Raw genomic sequence first — 23,116 nt, forward strand, 5'->3', positions numbered from 1 at the left:
GACTTCAAACTCTTTAAAATTGACTAAAAAGTCTATTTTTCATTATTTTAACAAGTTATTAATGCATAAAACCCATCTGAGGCTCTACTTTATCCTACTTTATTTTGAGGGTTGTTACAACGACCTAGGGGAACCCCTTAGATGAAATGTAGCATATAGAACCCCGAAGGACTTCATACAAGTCACATAGCTCTCATAAAATAAGAAATAAAATAGTCAGAGTAAATAATAGTCCAAGTTTAAAGCATTTTATAAAATGAAAAACGGACGTCTAAACTTTTGTCTCATCATAGCCATCTAACAAAATAAAAGGAAATTGGGCATAGCCCATACATCATATCCAAAAGGGAAATACAAGAAACAAACTAAAACAATAACTCCGTCTTCCAAGAATGAGGACTCACCAAATCTTAGGAAATCACGAATTCAACAGCTAGCCACTAGACTCAAAAACCTGTCTGTTGAACCCTGCAATTGGAAAAAATGTAAGCAAGAGTATGCGTTAGTACAAAACAATTTACCAAGTAAAATGTCCATGCATAAAACATATAAGACATGCTAAAAATGTACGTTTCATTTCATGACATGCAATTGACCAAGTTAAACATCATATGAAAAAGTTATAAAACATAAGTCATAAATCATGGTCAATGCAAGCTTACATATTCTTTCACATCTTCGAACTCATACTTGATACTCCCTGAGTATCCCTTGTTCATTATTACTTGTGGGAAATAGCTTTAACCGATATGAGACCGTGTGAGCTATAACATGGAATCTGGTGTCTACCCCACACTGTAAAGAGGTAGTTCTACTTGCCTAAGGTAGAACTTTGAACTTCTAGCTTAAGTAGATCCACTAGCTAATCAACCTATGTGGGGACATATTTATGGAATAAGGAGATTTTTACTAGAAACCCGGCCTCTGCTACGAGGGAGCTTCCATCTCATAAGATAAACTTGGAAACCCGGCCTCAACTACGGGAGAGCTTCCATCTCACTAGCAATATCCACTCGGTGCTAAGCATAAATTCCCACTGAATAGTCATTTCTTACTAGACTTCATTACTAATGAAAGGGTTTGTCTACCGATTCAAGCTAGTTTTATTAAGATAGCTCCGAGTTTTTGATTCAATTAGGTGAGAAAGCCTTTTAACCTAAGAATATTTTCTGTGCGTGAAAACCTTTCAGAACATGCTAGTATGTGTTTTAGTGAGAATATCCTTTCACAACACAATGTCATCATTGGTACTTTACCCTGAAAGAACCATTAATACAATTTCATAGATATCTAAAAACACTGCATAAATACATAGTTCACCTCCTTGAGTGGAAGCCTAATTTTAATCATCAACTCTTACAAAAAATGGGATAGATATTGATTTCATCATGAATTCATGTAAAAATAGTAATGCATGCTCAATTTCATAATACTCTTCCTTTAAGATCAAGATCCCCCAACATATCATTCATAGCTTGAAAACATAGGGATCACATTGGTTCATAGGGGAACTAATCATAAAAGCATTGCAATTCATCAATTCATGCATAAAAGATCATAATCAAGTCATTTAAATCAATAATAAAGAGAATTCACGATAATATATGAACACCCTAATTCAATTGGGTAATTCTACCTTTTGAAATAGAGAGATTTAGGAAGTCCATGGATTAAAGGAATCCATGAAAGAAAACTATCATACCTTAACTCCAAGTTCTAGCCTTCAATGGAGAAATTGGAACCTTAGCTTCAAACCATAGGTGAATCCTTCTTCATCTTCTTCAAGTTTATAGAGAGAGAATATTTGAACGGAATTGGTTTTCTTTTGGGAATTTGGAAGAATGAAATAAATTGTGTAAATTTGGGTGTTATAAGACTTATATACAGGTTTGAAATGTAGGCAAAACGACATAGTATTGGAATTAATTAATTAGGAAAACATCCAACTGCCCATGAAAATAACTGCCAAACAGTGACCCACAACACCACCACCGACGGACCGTGGATGGACCCACGGTCCGTCCTGCACTTTCGTGATTCCTTGTCAGTGACTTTCTCCTGGACCCACGGCTCTTGGACCACGGACTGTGGTTGCACCTATGGTCCATAGGTCCAACCGTGGTCTATACCTGGACAATCCTATAAGCACCGATCCACGGACTAACGTATGGTCCATAGGTCCAACTGTGGTCTATACCTGGACAATCCCGTAGGCACCCATCCACGTACTCACGTACGGTCTGTGGCCCATACCACGGGCCGTAGTTGGCCCTCGTAGATGACACCTGGGATCCTAAAATCTGCTAAGCTTCCCTCCTTCGGATGCGGGGTGTTACAATATATTCCCCTTGGGATCATTTATCCTTGAATGAGAGTTAAACTGGTTCTAAAAGAGTAGGAGAGGAACTAACAATCCAATGCATACAACGAAGGAGGAACTATCGAATCCATGCTAGGACGTTCTCAAAACATCATAAGAGGGGTGAACTAACTCTATCAGCCCATTATGCATGCATTGCACATAAATAAGGAGGACACATCAACTCTAAACTTATCATACTCAAATGCATAATACAGAAGTATGAACTACATCTAGAAACCCAATATGCATGAATTTTCAAGATTTCTCTTGTTCAAGGAGGAACTACCTTTTCCAAGATAAAAGCTTGCTCAACACAATCTCATGGAGCTCATATGGAATTTACTCTCAAAAGGCATATCTAAAGCATGTTCATTAATTAATCTCATGAAGTCTATAGGCAACTCATACTCAATGCACAACAATATGAGGAAAATCAATCATTTAAACTCGTTTTCTTTCAAAACACAAGTTTTCATGAACATGAATAATCATAAGGAAATCATGGAAACATATAAAAACACATGCCTCCCAAAACAAGGACAACTCAAGAGGAACTCATTACCTCATGCTAGAATAGGAGTAGAAGGAAAAAGATGAGGATATCGGGACTTCATATCAGCCTCGGCCTCCCAAGTAGCGCTCCCAACTAATTGATTCCTCCACAAACCCTTCACGGAAGCTATTTCCTTGTTTCTCAATGTTTTGACTTGTCGGTTCAAAAACTAGATCGAAACTTCTCCATAAAAGAGACTTTCATGAATTTCCAACCCTTCTAGGGGATCTATGGATGTCGGATCTCCAATACACTTCTTAAGCATAGAGACATGGAAAACAGGATGCACCGGTGCCAACTCATTTGACAAATCTAACTCATAAGCAACCTTACCAACTCGCCTCAAAATCTGATATGGGCCTACATACCGGGGACTAAGCTTCCCCTTATTACCAAATCTCATTACACCCTTCATGGGTGAGATTTTCAAGTAAATACAATTGTTAACGCCAAACTTTAGATCCCTTCTTCTCACATCCGCCTACGAATTTTGTCGACTTTGAGCCGTTTTCAACTTTTCCCTTGTAAGCCGCACTTTTTCCATGGCCTCTTGTACCAATTTGAGACCTATTAGGGCAAATTCACCCACCTCAAACCAACCTATGGGAGATCTAAGCCTCCTACCATATAAGGCCTCAAATGGAGCCATATCGATACTTGAGTGATAATTGTTATTGTAAGCAAACTCAATCAATGGAAAATAGTCATCCCAATTGCCTTTAAAATTGATAACACAAGCCCTTAACATGCATTCCAAAGTCGTCTTCGCTTGGCCATCAGTTTGGGGATGAAAAGTCGTCCTAAGCTTAACCTTAGTGCAAAGTCCCTTTTGGAATGACTTCGAAAACTAAGAAGTGATTTGGGTACCAAGATCAGAGATAATGGAAAAGGGCACCCCATGTAGCCTTACCATTTCTCTTAAGTACAACTTGGCATAGACCTCTGTTGAGTAGGAAACCTTGATGGGAAGGAAATGAGCAGATTTCGTCATCCGATCTACTATCACCCAAATAGAATCATATAGTCGCCGGGTGTGAGGCAAACCAACAATAAAGTCCATATTCAAGTCTTCCCAGTTCCAAGTAGGAATGCTAATATCTTGGGATAAACCTCTCGGTTTTTAATGCTCAACCTTTACTTTTTGGAAATTTGGACACAAAGCCATAAATCCCACGATATCTTTCTTCATCCCATTCCACCAATAGACCTCTCATAAATCGTGGAATATTTTGGTGGCTCCCGGGTGAATAGAATACCGCAGACTATGGGCTTCTGCTAAAATTTGTTCCCTCAAGTCATCAACATTTGGAACACATAAATGACCTTGGTATCTAAGCACCCCATCTCCCCCTTGGGAGAAAGCCTCAAAGGATTTTTTAAGTACTGCCTCTTTCAATTATACCAAAATTGGATCAAGACCTTCCTTGGCTTTCACACTCGTCACAAAATATGATTCGTAACCATTGTGAACCATAACATCGCCTTTGGTAAAGTCCACTAGTTGAACACCTAATAGAGCCAATCTATGAACATCTCGAACCAACTCTTTCTTTTCTTCTTCAATATGAGTAACACTTCCCATTGACAATTGACTAAGAGTTTCCGCTACCACATTAGCTTTACCGGGGTGATAAAGGATAGTCATGTCGTAATCCTTCAATAACTCAAGCCACCTTCTTTGGCAAAGATTCAAATATTTTTTTATCAAAAACGTAATGCAAGCTCTTGTGATCGGTAAACACATCTACATGTACTCCATACAAATAATGCCTCGAAATCTCTAAGGTAAATACGGCTGCTGCTAGCTCAAGGTCGTGAGTAGGATAATTCTTCTCTTGAATTTTAAGTTGCCGTGAGGTGTAAGAAATAACTTTTCCATTTTGCATAAGTACATACCCTTGCCACATTCTTGAGGCATCACAATAAACCACAAAACCATCCGCTCCTTCTGGTAAAATCAACACCGAAGTGGAAGTAAATCTTTCTTTCAACCCTTGAAAACTCTTCTCACATGCTTCCGACCATATGAACTTAGCCTTATTTGGAGTCAAAGCCATCAAAGGAGAGTCAATTGAAGAGAAACCCTCAACAAACCTTCTATAGTAACGGGCCAAACCTAAGAAAGTTCTAATATACAAGGGAGTTAAAAGCATGTGCCAACTCTTGACTGCATTTGTCTTCGTAGGATCTAACTCAATAACCTTACTCGAAATAATATGACCAAGGAAAGCTATACACCTTAACCAAAATTCACATTTGCTAAACTTTGCAAAAAGTTTTTGGCCCTTAAGAATTTGCAACACGATCCTCAAATGATCAATATGCTCATCCTCACACATTGAGTCGATAAAAATATCATTGATGAACACAATTACAAACATGTCAAGGAATTGTCTAAACACTCTATTCATTAAGTCCATAAACGCCGCTGGAGCATTAGTCAACCAAAATGACATAACCAAAAACTCATAATGACCATACCGAGTTCGAAAAGCCATCTTTGGAATGTCATCTTCCTTCACCCTTAATTGGTGATAACCCGATCGAAGATCAATATTAGAGAAATAACTTTCCCCTTGAAGTTGGTCAAATAAGTCATCTATCCTTAATAGGATACTTGTTCTTGATGGTCACCTTGTTCAACTGTCTATAATCAATGCAAATACGAAGGGAACCATCCTTCTTTCTTATGAACAAAACCAGAGCACCCCATGGAGAGATACTCGGTCGAATGAAACTCTTATCCAACAAGTCCTTTAACTGTTCTTTCAACTCCTTAAGTTCTGCTAGAGCCATACATTAAGGAGGAATAGAGATAGGTTGCATATCCAAAAGAACTTAAATACCGAAGTCTATTTCCCGCTTGGGAAGAATACCAAGTAAGTCATCTGGGAACACTTTCGAAAACTTATTGACAACAGGGACCGACTCAAGAGAAGTGGTTCCAGAATCTACATTCCTCACCCTTACTAGATTGTAGAAGCAAAACTTAGAAAGCATCTTTCTAGCTTTAAGATAGGAAACAAATGAACCCTTAGGTATAGAATTTCTCCTCTTCCATTCTAGGATAGGCTCATTCAGGAACTGAAACTTGACTACATGAGTTCTACAATCAATAAAAGGATAGCATTAGTGCAGCCAATCCATACCGAAGATAACATCAAAATCTAACATATCAAGTTCTACCAAGTCAACAAGAGTAACTCTATGGGACAAGGAAACTTGACACTTTCTATAGACTCTTTTAGCCACCACAGAATCACCAATAGGAGTAGAGACATGAAAATGATTCTAACAACACATCGAGGAGCATATCAAACCTCATAGCCACATATGGTGTCACTAAATACAAAATAGCACCGGGATCAAGAAAAGTATATACATCAAGTTGAAAAACTTTAAACATACCGGTAATCACATTCGGAGTACTCTCTTGTTCACATCTAGTCTGGATAGCATAGAAGGGGTTTTGCTTAGGAGCATTGGAACCAGCACCACTAGTAGGAACTTGCTTGCCCTCTCTCTCCTTAGCCATAAGCATTGGACAATCCTTCATTTTGTGAACACTTTTACCATAACCATAACAACCATCCGAGCCAGCTAGGCACTTACCATCATGCTTCCTTCCACCCTTGGTGCAATTAGACCTAGGCAGTGAAGATCCACTACCATTACCTCCTTGAGGCTTAGTGTTAGACACTCTACCTTGGTTCAACTTAGGAGGAGCATTGGAGGAACCTTGACTGGAAAACCTTTGTTAAGTATCTAATCAAAGAAAACATAGAAACATTCCAACAAACTCACGACATACAATACATAGAATATATATTAGAAAATATAAAAGAAATCATAAGATTAATACCTCTAGAAAGGATGTATTATGAACGAATTAATCTATAAAAGAGGGACCCCCCCCCAAGTTGGTATCAGAGCTAAGTAATAAAAAAAATAAAGATGGATAATAGAGAGAACCATAGATATGACTTAATAAGAACAGTAATAACAAAACGACAAGAGTTAAAACATAAGAAAGAAAGACTACAATACAACATATATGCAGGAGTATGTCAAAAATCTTTGCTAGCTCAAAGAAAAGCAATATTTAAATTACAATTAGATATACCAAAAATAGAGTATAAATTGAAACATAATTTAAAATGAATAAAGAAGAATTTGCTATAGAAGAAAAAACCTACGAAAACCCAAAAGGATTAAAAATAAAAATAATATTTTCAAATTTAGGAAGAAGGTATAAAAAAATAGGTGAAAATCTATATCTAATGATAGAAAAAGAAACAGTAAGATTAGAAGATAGTCTAACTGCAATGGTACGAATAACTAGAGAAAATGAAGAAATAGATAAGAAAAAAGAAATAGATACAATAAAACAACAAGCAAAATTAGAAATACAACAGATCGAAGAAGTGAAAAATGATAAAATAATTGCCTTCGAAAAAGAACTAACTATGCTTAAAGAATTATATGCGGCTAAACAAAAAGAAAAAGAAATAGAAATAGACTTAAAAATAGAGATAGAAAAATTTAAGGAAAAAGTAACTAAAGAAACCTCAGATATAGGAATTAATAATGTTGAGATAGATGAAAACTGCTCAGAACAAGGCTCATATATAGGTGAAACATATACGGAAATAATAGAAAAAATAGAAGAAACCGAAACAATTAACAATAAGTTAGAAATAAATACGGAAGAAATAAAAAATGAAGCAAGTACGAGTACACCAGAAGTAAAAAACCCAAAAACACTAAGTCCTAATTATTATACAGTTAGTTATGAAGAATCTGACAGATATAATAGCTTATGGAATAAAAGATTAAACAAAAAATGGACACCATCTACAACATCCCGCAATAAAGGATTTTTAGATTTAGATTGTGTAACGAATATAAACAAAACAATACAACTATGGGTAGGATATATATCAAAACAACTAATGGATAATAAAATTGGAATGACAGAAGTACCAGGATATATAGAAAGAACACTTATAGGAACAGTAAAATTATGGTTACAAAATTTAACAGAAGAAAGCATAAAAACATTAAGAAATAATAAGAAAATAGACGGAGAAATTGTAACTACACCAATCGATATATTAAATAAATATGAAATAGCTATAAGAAATGAATTTAGTAGTACAACTACAAAAGTAGAAGAGCAGAATAAAGAGAAACAATTACATAGGAATTTAATGCTAAAATTAGCTCTATGTAATATGTGCTACATAGACGAATATACATGTGCATTTAGAGATTATTATTACAAAGGAACATACAATGCATAGGAATCAAAAGAATAAGAAAATTATATTTTAAAAAATTACCAGAACCATTTAGTTCTAAAATAATAAAAGATTGGAACGAAGCAGGATTACAAGATACACTTGGAGCAAGAATGAGATATCTACAAAAATGGTATTCAACAATATGTGAAAAATATAGAGAACACATACAAATGGAAAAAACAATAATCAGAAACCTAGCATGTTGTAAAGATAAGATAGCACCTCAATTCGAATGCAATGATAATTATTATAAAAAAAATATAGAAAACCAGGAAAATATAAAAAACATAAATCCCAATATAAGTATAAAAGACCAAGAAGAAGCTATTATATAAAAAATACTAAAGCAAAAAGACCTTTTAGACCAAAGAAAAAAATAACATAATGTACATGTTATAATTGTGAAAAACTAGGACATTTCGCTAAAGATTGTAAATTACCCAAAAGTCCAAAGAACAAAAATATCTGAAATAATAATTAATGAAGAAACATATACACAAATATATTATAGAGATTATGAACCAGAAAGTGATGATAGTATATATGAATTTGAATCGTTTGAGAACGAAATATTTAAAAATGAAACAGAAGAACATAATGATGACTGAAAAGGACGTACAAATAATAAAGAAAGAAGAATATATAAACGAAGAATCTACAGAACAGAAGGTAATATTTGATATCAATATATTTGGACAAATAAAAGGAAAAGAATTAGATCTCAGTGTAGAAAAAATATTTAAGATACCATTAATAAGAAATATATTTAAAAGACAAAAAGAAGAATACTATGTAGTAAGCCAAAAAGAACATAAAATAGATTGTAAATATACCAAAGGAAAAGCAAGAATACCTATAATAAATAAAAGAAATAAATAAGGAAATACAAGAAATTAAAGCTAAAGAACCAATAAAATACGTACACTTAGGTGGAATAGAGATATTAATAAAAGCTTGTTTTAGAGAAAGAATAGATACACTAATAGAAATATATTTGGCAGATGACAGAATAATAGAACCAATAGAAAGAAGTATAATAAGTGCAGTAAAAGGAAATTTAATATACCAGAAATTCAAGTTTATAATAAGTGCTAATTATTCACTAGCAATAAACGATAGAAATATAGATAATAATTAGTATTATATTGGAAAATGTCAGGAATAGAGTTAGCTCCAGGAAGTAAAATATTTACAGCTCGCTGTAAAAACATATAAGTATTAACAACAAAACATAAGATAACAGCAAAAAATAAGATAATAAATAAAATAAAAATAGAGAATCCTTTTGAACAAATTGGTACAGTAATAGATAATAATGATTATAGTTACAAAGAAATAGACATCGAAGAAGATCTAGAAATAGTGAGTGATAGAATAAGTACATCAAAGAGAATAAAAAACATAGACAAAAATATTGACACGTCCCAACCCTCAAGAACATCAGTAGAATATCAAAGAATAAAAGAAATTGAACCATATCATTACTATATAACTGGAATAATAGAACAAAGAATACATATCATCATAATAAATATTGGACAAGAAGAAAATTATGTACCAAGAGAATTAGTATCGGAAGAAGAAATAACCTCTAAAGAACAAGTATGCCCAGAATTACCAAAAGAATTGTTACATATAGAAGAAACAACTCAAAAAGAAATAATCATAGGAGGTATAATAATATTAATAGACTTTAAAATATACCAACGAGATAATATAACATTAGGAATAAAATGGTTAGAAGAAATGAAACCATATAACTTAGAAAATACACAATTAATAATAACTTATATAAACAAAAAGATCATAGTAAAAAGAGCAGTATGAAAATTTATATACTTCCAAAAATAATAGTAGAAAATTACTACAACAGATATTACACTCCAATGATAGATACAGGAGCAGTAGCAAACATGTGTAAACATAATTGTCTACCAGATGAAAAATGGGAGAAACTAAAAACACCTATAGTTGTCACATGATTTAATAATGAAGGAAGTATGATAACATACAAAGCAAAAAATATAAAGTTACAAATATGGGATAAAATATTAACTATTGAAGATATATATAGTTATGAATTTATAAATAAAGATATGCTTTTAGGAATGCCATTTCTAGGAAAACTATATCCCCATGTAATAACAAAAACACATTGGTGGTTTACCACACCATGTAAGCAAAAGATAGGAGCAAAAAGAGTAAATAATAAAAATAGAAAGCCTACACCATGGATTAAACGAAGTGAAAAAATCACTCAAAAACTAGAAAATATTAAGGAAAATATCCACAATATAGAATTAATAATATTTTCAATAGATAAATTAAAATTAATTCAAGAAAAATTAGATATGTTATATAGCGAAGATCCCTTAAAAGGATGGGAAAAACATAAAACAAAGGTAAGAATTGAATTGATTGATGAAAATAATATAATAATCCATAAACCATTGAAATATAATTTTGAGGATTTAAAAGAATTTAGAATGCATATAAAAGAATTATTAGAAAACAAATATATACAAAAAAACAATAGCAAACATACAAGTCCAGCATTCATAGTAAATAAACACAGCGAACAGAAAAGAGGTAAAAGCCGTATGGTCATTCACTATAGAAATTTAAATGCAAAAAAAAAAATATATATATATATATATATAATTACCCCATACCTAACAAAGTATTAAAAGTAAGACAAATACAAGGATACAATTATTTTAGTAAATTTGATTGTAAATCAGGATTTTATCATCTAAAGTTAGAAGAAGAATCTAAAAAATTAACAGCCTTTACAGTACCACAAGGATTCTATGAATGGAACGTACTACCTTTTGGATACAAGAATGCACCAGGAAGATACCAACATTTCATGGATAATTATTTTAACCAACTAGAAAATTGTATAGTACATAGATGATATATTGTTATATTCACGGACAGAAGAAGATCATATACGATTATTAGAAAAATTTATACATATTATAACACACTCAAGAATAAGTTTAAGTAAGAAAAAGGCAGAAATAATGAAAAATCAGATAGACTTTTTAGGAATACAAATAGATAAGAATGGTATAAAAATGCAAAACCATATAGTACAAAAAATAATAAATTCTGAAGAACAAATAGATACAAAAAAGATATTGCAATCATTTCTAGGATTGGTAAACCAGGTAAAAGAATATATACCTAATTTAGCAGAAAATCTAAAACATTTGCATAAAAAATTGAAGAAAGACGTAGAATATTATTTTGATAAAAAAGATCAAGAACAAATACAAAAAATAAAATTATTATGTAAGAAATTACCCAAGTTATATTTTCCAGATGAAAACAAAAAATTTATATACATAGTAGAATCAGATGCAAGTGAAATAAGTTATGGAGGAGTATTAGAATATAAATACGATAAAGAAAAAATAGAACATCATTGTAGATATTACTCAGGGACATTTACAAATCCCGAAATAAAATGGGAAATAAATAGAAATGAATTATATGCACTATATAAATGTTTATTAGCCTTTGAACCATATATAGTTTATAATAAGTTTATTGTAAGAACAGATAATACGCAGGTAAAATGGTGGATCACAAGGAAGATACAAGATTCGGTAACTACCAAAGAAATATGGAGACTAGTATTAAATCTACAGAATTTTACATTTACAATAGAAGTGATAAGTACTAACAAAAATGTCATTGCAGATTACATTTCAAGACAAAGCTACACAGACGGATCTAGACAATGAAAATACTATTGAAAAGATATTCAATGCTATGACATTGCTTTGTACAAAAATAGATAACCTAGATAAAGAGCTACAACAAATGAAAAGTTAGCAGCATGACAATAAATATGCAGAGTTAAGTCGATCTGAAGACTTGAAATTTTCAGAGCTAGAAGGTGACGATGGGAAACACCAAAAAACCCAAACTAATAATTTGTTACATGCAGCTACAGGAAGCACCTCTTCAACAAAAGAAGAAAACAAAAACAGATATGTCAATACAAATATGAACAAGATATTTGAAAAACCATTTATACCAAAAACCCAAAAAGAATTATTTATACCACCTCAGCTCAATACATATAAGGAAAGTCTAGGACAAAACAAAAAGACCTATAATCATATAACCAGAGCCTATATAGAAAATATTCATAAAATACAAACCTTCTTAAACCTAAACCCCAGATCCAAAAATACGAAAAACTCCAATGAAGACTATATTACCCAAAATCTACAAGAATATAATAAATTGATTGCACAACCAGGAACTAGTACCAATTTAGTAGGAACTTGCTATCATTATGGACTACTTAGTACAGTATATACCGTAACAGCAGACGAGATATCAACTATCCCAGTGCTACACAAAGCATTTATGCATTACAAGAGAATTACTAAAGGAACATTATTTTATATAAAAATTTATTCAGCACCAGCCGAGATATTATATGATGAAATTAAACCTATTATACAAGACATAAAGATTGGATTAACAAGAGAGATGATAATACCATAAAAAATAGAGAAGCAAGAAGAAATACAAAAGATAGAGATACCCAGATTTTATGCAAGAAAAAGAGTTATTGGAATAGCTACAATATTGAATGAATTATCAACCAATTATTTAAGCGGAAATTCAGTATGGAGTTATTACGCTAGAGAACAAACTATGATATATTCAAATTCTAGAGAAACAAGAGAAGCAGATATGGAAGAGATACGTCAATGGATATTAAGTCTATTAAAACCAGAACAACAACCAACTACAAGAGCTATACGACAAAGATTTATTTCACCAGAGATAATGGCAAATTATTGCAGAACTATTGGACACAAATACCCAGACCATGAATGCTCAAAATATTATGGCGAAGATAATGTTATACCAGCTGTCAATCTAGAGTAAAGAAGGCCGACAAGATAAAAATCAGCAAAGAAAAAGTTATTTGTCCTATTTAAAAAGTAAAGTTAGTGGAAGAAAAGTTAATAAATAATGTAAGTCACGTGTAGATTAATAGAAGTTAGTAGATAGAAGTTAGTGGAACTTTATGTAAAGTAGTTGTAACTATAGTTTGTGTAAAGTAACTATAGTAGAGTTACTTATATTTGTATATATAGTAGAGCCAGAAGGCAAGATAAGGCAAGAGTTTCTCGACGGAAAGCAAGCCTCTTGTATTACAAAAATATTCTCAATAAAAATCTAAGTTTAAGTTAAAGCTATGGATAAAAACAGTGCAGATACTACACAGGTACATATATTCATGATTATGCATAGCTAAAACTATTAATTCCTGAATATCATAGAGTTGATAGAATAAATTTATATTAGTTATTATATACTAGAATTATTACCAGCATGTTTTCTAGTTTGTTAACATGAGGAAAAAAGGAAAAACTTCCAGATTATGCCATTCTAAAGTTGAAACCATAGGCATGAGAAGCCGTGAGGAGAGTAAACGTAGTTGAGGCGCTGTTAGGAAGAAAATACTTTTGAAAGTACGATGTTAACACTGGCAAAAAAATATGTTGAAAATAATCTAGTTTATAGTAATCCAACATGAATAATATTCGTCAGGACTATGGTATAAGGGAATTATGTTAAAATTGTTATGTCTTATCTACATGATGAAGTGATATTAGCATATAAAACATTAATCCTATATATACTCAAAAACATAAAAGTTATAGATCTAAGAAGAATAATATGGGAAAAGATATTTGAAGAAGAAGAAGAATTACTGAACCAGGTATGGTATGAAATAGATGAGACAGATAGGATAGAAAAAGAAATGTTAAAACTTAACCTAAGTGATTTAGAAATTCAATATTCCGATTAATGATAAATCAAGAATACTTAGAATATTGGCAACAAATTTTGGATGACCTTGTCCTTCAGACCTTGCAGAAATTACCATCACCGGTCTTAGCCCTTTTTGCCTCCTTAGACTTTTCCTTGAGTTTCTCCTCCTCAATTTGTTGTGCATGCACCATGAGATGAGAGATGTCCATAGCGTGAATGAGCATTGTGGTTCGAGATTCTTTCATCACAATTTCAGACACACCCGATACAAACTTACTCATTCTAGCCCTTGAATCCGCAACCATTGATGGAGGCATACTTAGAAAATTGAGTGAACTTTAGAGCATATTCCCTCACACTCATACCCCCTTGTCGAATGTTAATGAACTCTAGAACCTTAGCTTCCCTCATCTCAAGGGGAAAGAATCTATCAAGAAACGTGCCCTTAAAATTCTCCAAAACAAGAGGACCCACATCTTTCGGCGTCCCTTCTTTCCATTGGTTATACCACACTTGAGCCACACCTTTCAATAGGTAAGTGGCCAACTCCGCCTTATCCACCGGTGTAACTCCCATGATTATCAAAATCTTATACACCACATCGATAAACTCTTGAGGATCTTCCTCAACTTTATAACCATGAAACTTTGAAGGGTTCATCCTTGTGAAGTACCTCACTCTTGAAGCCGCCGAATTCACATTTGAGCTTGTGAGAACCACAACCTCCCTATTGGCTCGGACCGTAACCGCTTGAGCCAACACTTGAAAAGTGGCCCTAAACTCCATATTAGAAACATGCTCGGCCAAAGGATTGATCTGAACTTGAGGAGCTTCGGTAGGAGCTTCTTGTTCCATATTCTCCCTCGCACTCCTTCTAGCATAAGATCTTTGGGTAGCCATATCTAGAAGAATATATGATAAGGATTAGGAGAGAGACATTATAGAGTTAAACTCTATCGCATGACTTAAGAGTAATGACAGAAGTGGGGTTTACTAATCATTTTGTAGCCTCTCATTCATAAATGTGCAGCGCTTCACACTAATGAACAAGACTCTACTAGACGTGGCTTATGAGACATCCTAGGACCATTCTAAACCTTGTGCTCTGATTACCAAGTTTATCACAACCCAAGGGTACCCCTAGATGTAACATGGCGTATAGAATCCCGAAGGACTCCATAAGAGCCACTTAGCTCTCATAACATAAGAAATAGAACAACAAGAGTAAAATTATAGTCCAAGTCCAAAAAAATTATAAAAAATGGGAAGTGAAAGTCTACACTCTTGTCTCACCATAATCATCTAATACAATAGAATGTAATTGGGCCTAGCCCATACATCATGTCCAAAATGGAAATAAAAGAAAGAAACTAAAACAATAACTCCATCCTAGAAGCATGAGGACTCACCAAAGCTCGGGAAATCACGAACTAAACAATTTACCCACGAGACTCAGAAACCTGTCTGTCGGACCCTATATTTGGAAAAAATGTAGGCAAGAGTATGGGTTAGTACAAAAAAATGTACCAAGTATGATAGCCATGCATAAAACATTTAAAACATTCTAAAAAGGAACATTTCATTTCATGACATGCAATTGACCAAGTTAAATATCATATGAAAGAGTTATAAAACGTAAGTCATAAATAATGGTCAATGTAACCTAAAATCATCTTTAACATCTTTGAACTCATACGTGATAGTCCTTGAGTAACCTTAGTCCGTTATTACTTGTGGGAAATAGCCTTAACCAACATTAGATCATGGGAGCTATAACACGGACCAATGACACCACCACCGACAGACCGTGGATGGAACTACGGTCCATCCTGCACTCTCGTGGTTCTTTGTCAGAGAGTTTTTCCTGGACACACAACTCCTGGACCACAGACCATGGTTCCACCTATGGTCCGTAGGTCCAACCATGGTCTATTCTTGGACAATCCATGAGACACGTATCCACGAACCCACCTACGGTCCGTGGCCCACACTACATGCCGTGGTTGGCCCTCGTGGATGGTACATAAGAGTCCTAAAATATGATAAGGTTCCCTCTTTAGGATATGGGGTGTTACAGTCAAGCTTTCTCTTTTTGCTTTTAACTACTCTTCCCTCACAACACACTATAAGTGGAAAGATTGGATTGTTTAGCTCTAGGCAAGTGTCACCATGGAACACTTCTATCGTAGCTTGTTTACATAGCTCTGTGAACAGAGAAGGGAAAACAAGAGATAGGTTGTCATTCATTTTGAATTCCTGAAACATATTCATCACTAAATGACCTATATTCAATGGACAACATCAAGTACACATACCACTAATTTTGCTCAAAACACTGGAATATTGCTAATGTTTCACCTTGGGGAGATGTGGCTACATACAATTGACATATGTATCCTTGCTTCAGCTTTCAATTTATAACATAGGATCCCGACCTTTGTGAAGGCCCATGGGACATTTCTGCCTTGACAAAGCTTTGAAGCTAGCCAAGCACCTAACTCACAATCCTTGTATGTGAAGGCCTTGATATCATTATTTAGCAGACCATTGAATGTGTCGATTACCTCTGGTCCATAGTGATAACCTTGCCCCAAATGGTGATCAACCTTGATTTCATGTCAATATCCATGAGGTTAACATAGAAATCCCTCACCCATTGTTCATTTGGCTTGCAAGATTCAGCCGCAAAGCATATCCATCCTAATGTCATCAACTTTTGGTGGAAAGTTGGAAGAAGGTCCTAAACTTTGTAAAGTGAAAAGCCTCTCTCCAAGATCAATCTTTTCTTGATTAAGTTAGAATAATTCTTCCCTTCTGCTTGGATAAAAGTAAGTTGATATAGGTCATATTCGACCACCACTTCCTTTTCCCAACCACATTTTTATGCCATTCTTGAATTTGTAAAAATATGTAAATCACAATAGCATAGAAGTGTGAGAATCATGTGTTAAACGATAATATGTCATAGGTAGAAGACAACAAAAAATGGATGGAACTCAATTTGGAACCGAATAAAGCATGCTAAATTTTTTCACCTTGGCAGGAAAATAGCCTTAGATATCGCAAAAGCGACCAAAAGGCCGATTATGTAGAATTGCAAAAGTGAAGGAGTATCTCTTATGAGAAAATGGCTTGTAACGACTTTCAAAATGAAGTAGGATAAAGTAGAGCCTCACATGAGTTTCATGCATTAATAACTCGTTAAACTAATGAAGAATAGACTTTTTAGTAAGTTTTAATGAGTCTGCAAGTCAAACGTCAAGGGATGACCAAGACGTTTGAAAACTAGTCTTTTACGTGTTGGTGTATTCTAGTATGTTATTCACGTTTTTATGTGTTGTTAGGAGTCTAAACTCAGTGGAGGTGACCCTAGTGTCTTAAAAAAATGTATTTAGGGTCAAAACATGTGGGTATGACTCTCCGCGACCACCCTAAGGGTCCCCGAGGAGAACCCCAACCCTTGGCCAAACAAGCTGCCAAGGCAGCTTGAGGTTTCTCATGGAGGGAGCATGTCCGCGTCGCAGACTAGCTCAACCAAGGGCCAAAAGTTTGGTCCACATCGCCGACATGTCATAGAGTCTACTGTCTCAAAATTTAATTTATGAATCTTGTGGGAACACCTCCGCGTCGTAAACTTATTTCCTCACGAAATCTGCGAAAATAAAACTCAAGTTTGACTTCTTTAAAAGGTCCAACTAAGTCAGGGGTAGTTTGGGTACTTTGGAGAATTATTATAAACTGTTATTCTACTTATTTTAGATTATTTTAAGTTGGTTAAAACCCCAAAACCTAAAATTAGACCCTATTCTTCAAATTGATGCTTCCCTCTCAAAATAGATTCTCTAAAAAACCCCATCGATGACCTTGATGAAGCTCAAGCTAGAAGATGGGTTTTCAACTGGTTTCTTCTTCAATTTCATGGGTCTTCAATAATTAAGGTATGGTAACTCTTGATTCTTGAATAACCTCTCATTCAAGGAGTTCTATCAAAGATTTTCAAAAGTGATTCAAAGACCAAATTCCCAATTTTCAATCTAAACATGGGTCCTTTGTCAAACAATTTTATAAATCGTTCTATTGATGAATTAATGTGGAATTAAGGTTTTAAAGATAGTTTTCAAAGGAATTCTTGAAGAACCCATGATCCCCAAATTCTCAAAAAATTGGCTTATGATGTGGGTCTTTGTGAATATGATCTCTATAGGTGAAATTATGTTTAGATTAGATTGTATTGATGTTTCCTATGATAGTTATACTTATTCATGTTGAGTTGTTAGTATATTGATAAGTGGAGAATTATGGCCTTATGGGCAAAGTTATGGGTTGATCCCTTTGTTTATAGAATTGTACTTAGCTTATGTTTATGTTATTGAATTACATTGTCCTATTGCTACCTATGTCAATTGATCATGAATTGTTGAGGATCAATCCATGATGATCATGGCTTGGAGAATAGGTAAGTTGACCTAACTTCTAGTCTATAGTATAAGAATTGATGTTGTGTGGTTTGGTCCACTTATGGTGGCAGTGTTTACTTCTTGTCTATCTATGCATGTTGAGATCATGACCTTGAAGGCAATAGATGTGAAGTGAATTGATGATTACGATGCATATATTTATGAAGTTGTGCTATAAAGGATATGTATGAAATCCTCAATGCTAGCATGATGTTTAAAGTGTGTTGATGATGAGGAGTATAATGTGAATGATAATTTTAGGGATAAGATGTGGTCTACATGATTAGTTGTGTTAAGTACCATTGTGGAATGACCCCTACCTATATGACCCCTATATGAATGTTTGATCATATACATATTATGAGTACCTATTCAATGTTGAATGTATCCTTGTCTCCTATGATGAAGTGTGGGTGTGTGCTCTAGAATCCCTAAAGGCTTTATATGTTAATTGCTTATGATTTGGGTACATTGTGAATGTGTTGTGATCCCTTGAAGGGAAGTGCACTCAATGTCATTATTGTTGCTATTCTGTCACTATGATGACCAATATGCACATATACACTCTACATGTATATCTATGAATAAGATGTGTTATAGTGTCTATTGAAAGGTTAACTCTTATATGCACCCTTACATCTTATTATGGATGCAAAGTGTATGATTAGCAAGGTATGAATGTGTTGTATAAAGGTGCTTATGTGAAAGGATTTCTCACATATGCAGAGATGCGGACTTGAATGAATGAATAAGGTTTATGATAATCCAGTAAACGTGAGTCTCTTGAAAGGTTTCCTCAATTGTACTCTAAACTAGACTATGTTACGAATATGGAATGATTATGTGAAAGGTCATTCTCACATAATGTAGGTTCTATGATGAAAGATCATTCTCATCTCAGAAACCTTTGAGCTATATGATATGAGGGATTAAGTCCCTAAAGCCAATTTTATGAACTAATGTTAAATAAAGGTTAAAGATGTTTAAAAAGAGAGTTGGAACTTAGCACCGAGTGAATATGAATTATGAGAGTGGGGGATTCACGTTTAGCAAGTCCGGCTTCCCACAAGAGAATCTTCACATTTAGCGAGTCCGGGTTCCCAACATAGATGTTGTCTCATGAAATGGAAACCTCCTTGCCTAGTACGTCGAGGTTTCTAGTAGCAATCTCCTTGTTCCATAACTACGTGCCCCTGTATGTCTTAGCTTAGTGGATCCACTAGATAGCTATTATGTATGTAGGTCCTACTTTGTCAAGTAGTACCCTCTCTTTTCGGTGTGGGAGTAGAACACCGGATTTCATGTAGCTCACATGGTCTATGTCGGTTATGGCAATGTCTCCCGAAAGTTAAGAAATAAAACTAAGATAGGAATATGAACTCTAGTCATGATTTCTTGAAGAGTTACTTAGTGTAGGTAGGGCTATGGACCCTATATATGCATGGCATAAGTGTACTCTAAGGGAGGTTATAATTAGGCTATTTATGTAATAAAGACTATGGTCTATTTATGTTAATATGCCATCATGTTAAGGCTGACTTTACTTATGTCAGGACATGAAGTATGATTATGCACGTGAATTACACTTATGACTTCTTGATGGGTTTGCTTAGTATATGTGGGGGTATGGGACTTTGTGTGTACATTGCACAACTGAGCTTGTGAAGGGATTGTGAGGGTGGTTTAATTATGGTATGAACTAACTGAGTTATGACTAATGATGTTATGAAGTATATTTGTCTTATGTCTAATGTGAAATGAAGATGTTATGACTTGTTGAATATGATGTGCCTAGTCTATGGTTGCTTCTTAGGAACACTTGTTGTGAGTAATATTATGGGATGCTACTTGCACATTGCACAAGTGTGGCTTGGGGGTTGTCTGAGGTGATGGTTCCGATGGGAAGACTATGTCTTATGGTATGCTTATGACTCTATGAATCTATGTGGTTGGATTAATGAAGGCTATATGTAAGTTCATTCTTGGTAACCTTAAGGTGATACATTGCACCAAGTATTCCCTAAGAGATGCTTGAGGAAAGGAGTTAAGATAAAGAAAAAGGTAATGTATTGTATGCATTGAATGTGCCTAAAATGTTATAAGTTGATCTATGTGCTATTTTGAATGGTTTCCATGTGTATGATGATGTATTTGTTTATATTGTGCCTATTGTACTAAATGTTTTTGATGTTTCTCTAAAAAGGCATGATGCATGGTTTCTAACTAATATGTCCTTTTAAAAGCATGTTTTGCATGGTTATCATACTTAGTACATTCTTGTACTAACACCATTCTTCGTCGTCTTTTTACTCCAAGTGTAGTTGGTCGTGGCTAAAGGGCCTTTCCTAAAAGTGAGGTGCTTGGCTTACTATTCCCAAGTTCGGGTGTGTCCTTAAAGATTCAAGGACCTTTATGTTAAAGAGTTTCCTTAAGTTCTATGTACTAGATAGTAGTTTCTTTTGTATTGTAAGGGTTGTGTTCCTCTTGTGTTGCAGTAGTGTTTTAAGATGTTTACCTTGAGAAGTAGTACTTCAATTTTGTATTTAAGGGTTAAATGAGGTGACTTTTTAAGTCTTGAGTTATTATGAAAATGTTTAAATTTTCCACTATATTCCTATGATAAATGCTATGACGAATGCTAAGGGCTTGTATAAGACCTTCGAGAGGTCAAATTCATCAGTAACGGCTAGGGGGTGCTCTCGGGTCATTACAAACTTGGTTTCAGAGCATAAGGTTATGAAAATGGTCTTAGGATTCAATGTCTCATAACCCATGTGTAGTAGAGTCTTGTTCATCGGTGTGAGTCGCGACATATCCATGAGCGAGAGGCTATAGGACGATAGAAGTTTCACATTCTTCATTAGTCTTGTTTTATGTTGTAGAGCTTAACTCCATATGATCTCCCTCTCTCTTATTTTACCTTGTCTGATGGTCTTCTAAATGTGAATACTCAAAAGGGGTGATGTTGCAAGGTTTGAGGGAAGAAAATGTGAGTTTTAACGCTTATTACGATGTGGTGACTATATGAGTAGATACGAAGGTAGATTGGAAATCGTATTGTGATGCCAATCATGGGTATGTGTGACCTATAAGGCTGGGAGCATTACATTGAAAATGTTGTATGGTGGTATAGTTCTCATATAATAAGAGTCGTTATGGTAAGAATGAAATCCTTTTTAGGATGATGAGTTGCTTTATGGTGATGGGTAATGATAGTAGAAAGTCATGGTGTAGACTTGAGGAGTTTTGAAGGAATGTGGTAACTAGTGTGAGTTGAAAGTTGCCTTTTTCTTATGAGTAATGCTTCATGGTTGTCCTTCTGTGAATCAGAGTTCTTGTATATGCTTTCCCTAAGAGTGGAAAAAGGTGCTTTGTTCCATGAGTTGGGATAGTTTTTTGCTCTAAGGTTAACTTGGAGAGTTGCATGTACCCCTTAGTTCCTGGGAAGGACAAGAGAATAGAATTTGACCAACTCTAAAGAGGATAGTTAACTTGTAAAGTTGATCTTAAGTATGGTCATTCAATAGGGTGTTTCGATAATACCTAGGCATGGTTGAGCTGAAAGTTACACCAAGGGTGGTGATAAGGGTATGATGTGATAAAGAATTGATTAAGCTCAGCCCAAGTGGGGGATAATGTGCCTAGATGGTATGGTTTTGAGTGCCCTTAATATTTCTACATTGAACTTCCTTGAGTTCTCCATGTTGAGAACCACTTTAGGTGAAGATTTAGTGGAGAATGGTTCCTACCTTAGAGATGAAAGAAGTAATGATTAAAGGAGTTTGCATAACTTGATCCCAAGAGGAGGACGTTGTGCTTAATTGATAAGTGATAGTTCTCTTGGTTAGTTTAATGTGCTCTTAGATAGGTTTACCCTAAGTGGGGGATGATAAGTGAGCAGTATGATTGTTGATATCATTATCCTTTCCTTCCATTCTCGTTCAAGCTTGAGACCAAAGAGTTCCTAGTAGCTTCATCATGTTTTGGAGTCTTGCATATGATTATGAGTTGCATGATCTCCGTATGTTATGCATGTCCTACAAGACACTATGTCATGCATGTTTTGAGGGATTCTTATTACATAAAAATGGAATTTTAGTAGTAAAATTCATGTCTCTCATGTCAATATGCATCTTTATATGGTGAATGCCCTCTTGACTTCATGAGGAAGAGAGTATGAGCATGCTTAGGTTAGAAGTTGAGAATTTCTCCTTAAATGAATTGACCTTTCTGTAATGCTTGCTTATGAGTTTATGATGCCATGTGTGTATGTTGTGACTAGCAGAAGGTAGTCCCTTCTTGAACATAACTAAATATGGTAATGACATGTATGTTCTTAATAGTATGATGATTAAATGATAAGACTAGTAGATGATCTGTAATCCTCATGTTAGGGTGCAACTAGTATGAATTGCTTAATTGCCTCATGAGTGGAAATGTTGATCATGTCTATGTTTGCAATTGAAAGCCATTGCACATTAGACCTATGATGATATAAAAGGGATAAATATCATGTCATGATTAGGAGAAGGTAGTTCCTCCTATGAACATGCGAAAGGCCTATGTGGTTTATGCATTATGAGTCGGTGAATAAAGTTTCCACTTGCTTGTGTTGCTTGAGTTGATTTGA

At 34.5% G+C, this 23,116-nt stretch overlaps 1 protein-coding gene across 1 annotated transcript; it reads right to left on the bottom strand.

Annotated features, from left to right (window-relative positions):
• Positions 1-426: 426 nt before the first annotated feature.
• On the bottom strand, positions 427-14,929 carry LOC125856304 (uncharacterized). The gene is made up of 4 exons (XM_049535817.1): positions 14,538-14,929; positions 6,324-6,667; positions 5,550-5,698; positions 427-468 (listed from the first exon to the last, which is right to left on the bottom strand). The coding sequence occupies exons 1-4, from the start codon at positions 14,927-14,929 to the stop codon at positions 427-429; spliced, it is 927 nt and encodes a 308-aa protein (XP_049391774.1).
• Positions 14,930-23,116: the final 8,187 nt, after the last annotated feature.

This window comes from Solanum stenotomum, chromosome 2, assembly GCF_019186545.1.
Source record: "Solanum stenotomum isolate F172 chromosome 2, ASM1918654v1, whole genome shotgun sequence".
NCBI lineage: Eukaryota > Viridiplantae > Streptophyta > Magnoliopsida > Solanales > Solanaceae > Solanum > Solanum stenotomum.

Coding starts and splice junctions, on each gene's coding strand:
- LOC125856304 (XM_049535817.1), bottom strand. CDS start 14,929: ATGGCTACCCAAAGATCTTATGCTAGAAGGAGTGCGAGGGAGAATATG. Junction 6,668..14,537: donor AAAGGTGTGGCTCAAGTGTG/GTATAACCAATG, acceptor TACTTAACAAAG/GTTTTCCAGTCAAGGTTCCT. Junction 5,699..6,323: donor TACTCCGAATGTGATTACCG/GTATGTTTAAAG, acceptor TGGCTCTAGCAG/AACTTAAGGAGTTGAAAGAA.